This window comes from Aplysia californica, unplaced genomic scaffold, assembly GCF_000002075.1.
Source record: "Aplysia californica isolate F4 #8 unplaced genomic scaffold, AplCal3.0 scaffold00727, whole genome shotgun sequence".
NCBI classification, from domain to species: domain Eukaryota; kingdom Metazoa; phylum Mollusca; class Gastropoda; order Aplysiida; family Aplysiidae; genus Aplysia; species Aplysia californica.
In genome coordinates, this window is record NW_004797997.1 from 297,292 (window position 1) to 302,291 (window position 5,000).

At 37.6% G+C, this 5,000-nt stretch overlaps 1 protein-coding gene across 1 annotated transcript in view; it reads right to left on the reverse strand.

The window, feature by feature from the left end:
- Positions 1-5,000, reverse strand: part of LOC106013220 (collagen alpha-6(VI) chain-like) — a 45,001-nt gene that overhangs the window by 11,665 nt on the left and 28,336 nt on the right. Inside the window, exon 10 of the mRNA XM_013088337.1 lies at positions 325-502. Within this exon, the coding sequence (XP_012943791.1) occupies positions 325-502 (178 nt within the window). The remainder of the gene's footprint in view (positions 1-324; positions 503-5,000) is intronic.

The window sequence follows — 5,000 nt, forward strand, 5'->3', positions numbered from 1 at the left end:
TCCTTCGGACTGGAGACTTGACGTGCGTGTCTGTTACGTCTTTTAAAAAAAAATGAACAAACACACAAAAACAATGTCCTCTCTCTTAGCTTCTACCCATCCCTCATCTGTAAATTTTTCTACCCTTATCTCACCACAATAAGGGTATCTTTCTAATATCCCTTGAATCTCTACCTGCAACAGTTACATGTTATACTAAGTAGGTATGTAAAACGCTACTGGACACAATCATCCTAGGCATTTTTTTCCTACTAATCAGAGTGCGTCAATCTCATACAAATGGGCAAGGAAAACGAAAAAACTGTATCTTTCCAAAAGACTCACTTATTCAAGTTGAACTTGACGATCCCCCCATCAATGTACAGGCCAAATCTGACTTTTTTGCCGTCGACGTCTGACGTGGCGATCAAAGACTGCAGGAAGGAGACGAGGCGATCAAAGTCGGCCTGGCTGCCTCTTGGGTTGAAGTGGACAGCGAACACAATGTCCGCCCTATCCTGGCCTACAGTGGGAAAGAGTTCTTGTTAAGGTTATCGGCATCGGACAAAGACAAAAAAGCAAAGCACATGCTCCGGGAGTTATGTATTGGACATGGGGCACGTTGTTGGGTTCAAATAAATCAAACACACTGCAGTTCTGAATGCATTAACTTAATATCCCTCTGAGAATAATATGTATGCAAGCATAGTCATATTATTATCATTTATACACAGTGTTTACATGCACCGTTGTACAAAGTATATTTTTGTATTCCACCATGAGCCCTCTGTAGAAGTCAGGATATTAAAACAGACAAAGTTCATTGTTACCTTGCCTCTATTAATCTTTAAAAAAAAACGGCCTACAGGGTGTTCCAAAAGAATCAGTACTCTGACGTCATTATTATGGGCTCAGCTACAAGCGAGTGAACTGCGCAATGGGGAGTAATGCAATGAAGTATATTATTATGAAGGGCTACTTGCCAAATGCGAAGAAAAAAAACAACAAAACAACTCACAGCAATAACACACGTTGAAAAAATGTCCCCACCTCTGTATTCATACCACAATTTTCAACTATTGTTTGATTTGCATAACACAACGGTGTAGTGCATTAAATAAAATATAAAATACCTGTTAAAAGTTAGGATGACAAATACTATATCTGTAGCTGTTGTTTTGCTGTATTTGCCACCAAAAAGTCATTTATGAATATTTCATATTGTGCATACATCTGAAACATCGTAGAGCCTCAAATGAGCAGGAAAAACAAAATGGATGATTTTTTTAAAAAAATGGTGCGACTGCACTTATAGCACGTGCAAGCATGCATGCTTTTGGTTAGACATTTGGGATGGTGTAATTATCAGCAGTTTATAATCAAATTTCCTGCTTTATTCGGTAAAGACATCGTAATAATTGGAAGTAAGTTCAGCGTGTCGTTTCATACAGACCAGTTTAATCCCTTGGAAAGTTTATAAGCTTAGTCATCTTTGCACCAATTTCCCCAAAAATGTCGAACAAATATAATTCAGCCAAGCGGACATCAAATTGGTCAATATGAAAAAAAACACACGACCTGTCCGTATTCGAGACACGCAACCCCTTAAACAAACACTTTCCCTCGCAGAATAACACGACAAAGTGGTCGGAAACTGTACGTTAACTCTATGGACAGGGTATAATGCTTCTTTCTTTTTTATGGTGACTATTTAGTGTTCATATCCATGAGAACTGGGTGGAAAGCTGGAACTAAAACATCCGCGAATAAATAGATTTCAAGACTGCATTTAACAGTATTTGAATTACGGTCGCAAGCATCACATACCAGTCTGATCACGACAGAGAGGCATGTTCGTGACAGTATTAATACCAGCAAGGTGGCATTCAGTCTCTGAATCGATTTCATCGTTTTGCTTATTAAGAAATACACGTACATGTATACTATTTCCTCGGGAATTTATCTTTAAAATGCAGGTTTGTAAATGTACAACTGATTTTTCTTACACCCAGAATGGCAACATGATTGTTCTGACTTTAGAGATGTCTGAATCTATCTCTTTGACACTGAGCATAAGTTCTGTATTGAGCGAAATCATTTAACTTCTCACCATACGGAAAACGAGGCAAATAAAACTCGGCACCCAGTCTCATCAAAGAAAGAGTGACATATCTGTCTATAGTTCATGAAAACACATTTAATGCAGTTCCGGGAATGATAAATAATTCACTTTAGCTTTCTCAAGTAATACTATGCGAAGAAACTATGACACTGTCACTGGATGTCCGATTGGACAAACTCTAATTGCAATAACTCTCACTATCACCCCTCCGGCCTGATTCACGCGTTTTTACGTGTCTAGAGGTGCTTCATACGTATTTTGCAAAGGGGAAATGGACCCTGATTAGCCTATTTCAAAAGGCAACTGCAACATATTGGCTAAAAGACCAACCCAACCTACTTGGCTCTACGAAGCTGGCATGGTATCATATTATGTTGACTTATCAAAAGGTAGACAGTGGCTATTGAACGAGATGGAGACGATGTTGAGAAATAGAAATCTGATCCTCTGATGCTCAGTCTTCAATTTGAGGTATGATAAATGCAATTGTTTCTATTTTAAAACTTATAAACGAAGTTCCAGAACTTTGACTTCCCCCAGCACAATATCTCACCCATTGTTTATACTTTATCTACATGATTAAAGCGAACCCGTTTCAAAGATTAAAATGTTATTTCTCTTTGGTTCTCTTTTTTAAATGGATCTCTTTTTTTTATGGAAAGAAAGATGGTTTCATAAAAGCCTTGTGGAACCAGTTCTATCTGTTCATTCTTATAATTTGTTTAGGACATTTCTAGAATTCTGCCAGGGCAAAAATATGAAAACGTCTGAACAAGGAGATAATGATGCGGCTAAATTCTACTTTATTTCGAGGAGTAATTTCTTCATGATGATGATGATGTTACTTTTTCCCCCTAAAACTATCGAGTTCGGAAATCCCTTTCCATTGCAGTTGACCATTACCCCTTCTTCAATTAACCAGTGTTATTAGGCAGGGGACAGCACAGATGATGGATTATCTTACCTGCCAAGTTCACAGGTGAAGGAGTTAACTTTTCTGAAAGCAAAACGTCCATTCAATTCAGTGAATCAGAACAAAAAAGGAACTGAAGTGGTGCGAAAAACAATAACTCCAGGCGCTTCTTTGGGTTGTGTAATTAATATGCATGCTTCAATAAGTAATTTTCATTGTGCTGTTTCAAAATAAAGAGAAACAAAAAAACAACAAAACAACAACAACAACAAAGAAAGAAGTAAAAAAAAAATAAAAAATAAAAAGTGATAAATTAAAAATATCCATCGCCACTGTATAATTTTAGCAGCAAAGTTAGCTGTTATTTCACATTGAAAGGGATGTATGAGATTGCTAAAATTTGCAATTGTTACTGTCATTGTTAAATGTTATTGTCATGTACGTATGTACATGTAAATGTATACTCGTACATGTACTTTGTTCGGACTGATGAATTAATTTTTTTCTATCATCAAATCCGTACCATCAAAAAGTTTACATTAATATGGTGTTCCTGAAATACCTTTAGAGCGTCCATAATGTGCATTAAAAAAATGGATGAGGAATGAGTTCATTGCAAGACAAAAAAAGCCATAACGCATAATGTGTTGTTCATGTAGGTGATGATAATAATAATAATAATGAGGTGTTTTTTATGAGGATGAGGCTGTCTAAAATGCACAACAATGGACGCAGATAGCATCATCATCATCGATACATTCATCGATATATAAAGTAAAGCCAAACATAATAAACATGTCATCAAGGAGAATAACGGTGCAGGAGTTCAGTGCTGGCAACAATGGTGCTACAGTGCTGTGCTGAGAGTGTGGAAAAAGAGCACCGCAAAAAGGGACAAAATGGTGAGAAGTCACCCTGTGCTGGAGCTCACGCAAACTGTGAAGGGAGTGAGGAGGGGGGGGGGGGTGCTGGGAGTGATATTGAAGTTGACAGAGTGCAAACCGTGACTAAAAGTACTAAAGGTGACTCAGTGCTACAAGTAACTTGGTTCTAATAGTGACTGACAGAGAAAGAGCTAAGACGACACAGTGCTAATACATAGTGAAATGTGCTAACAGTTACACAGTGCTAACAGTAACGCAGTGCTAACAGTTAAACAGTGCTAACAGTGACCAAGTGCTAACAGTGACACAGAGGTGGCATTGACACATTGATGACAGTCACAGAGTGCAGACAGTGACATTATTTTAAGCACAGTCGTGATCTGATAGAGGAATTTGTGACGTTTCTGACAGCATGCTAGGACCAAAGTCAACCCAGGATTTAGTCCTCAAAAATTTTCTAGCAAACTGACTAGCGACCAGGATCCAGTAAAATTGTCAAACCCCTTAACTATGGAGTTTCATTAAGAGTCCTTTCCATTATGTTGCGTGTCCTCCTGGTATACTACTTGGTTCTGGAAGATCGCAGACAAACTATAAGAGTGAAAAGCAAATGTATGCCCCTCAAGATTAGATCACGCCTTCATAAACAAGCTGCGAGTCAGAAGAAGAGCTAGCTGATACCACCAGTAAATGTTTGTGATACTTTATCAAGTAATTATTTTTTAAATTACTGTGTGAAGAAAATAAAAAAAACTTTTCACGGACATACTTTCTGTCATGTCTCTGGGCAAAATATAATAATAGTATGTTTAAATGTATATCCTTTTTTGTGAAGTCACTAAAGACGTGAATGGATTGTTAATCAATGTAACCCTTGCTGGCAGAACTTCTAGATGAATGTTAACTTCACACAGAACTCCAGAAAACAGTCATGATCTGAAATAGAGCAGTAATTATTTGATTTTCAAAAGTAAATAGTCTAGTAAGTCAACGGCATCCGTACGTGGTGCAAAAAAGTAGGCAATTGGAAGTGACTAATATAAAAGTCGCGTGTGACTAATATAAAAGTCGCGTGTGACTAATATAAAAGTCGCGTGCGCTG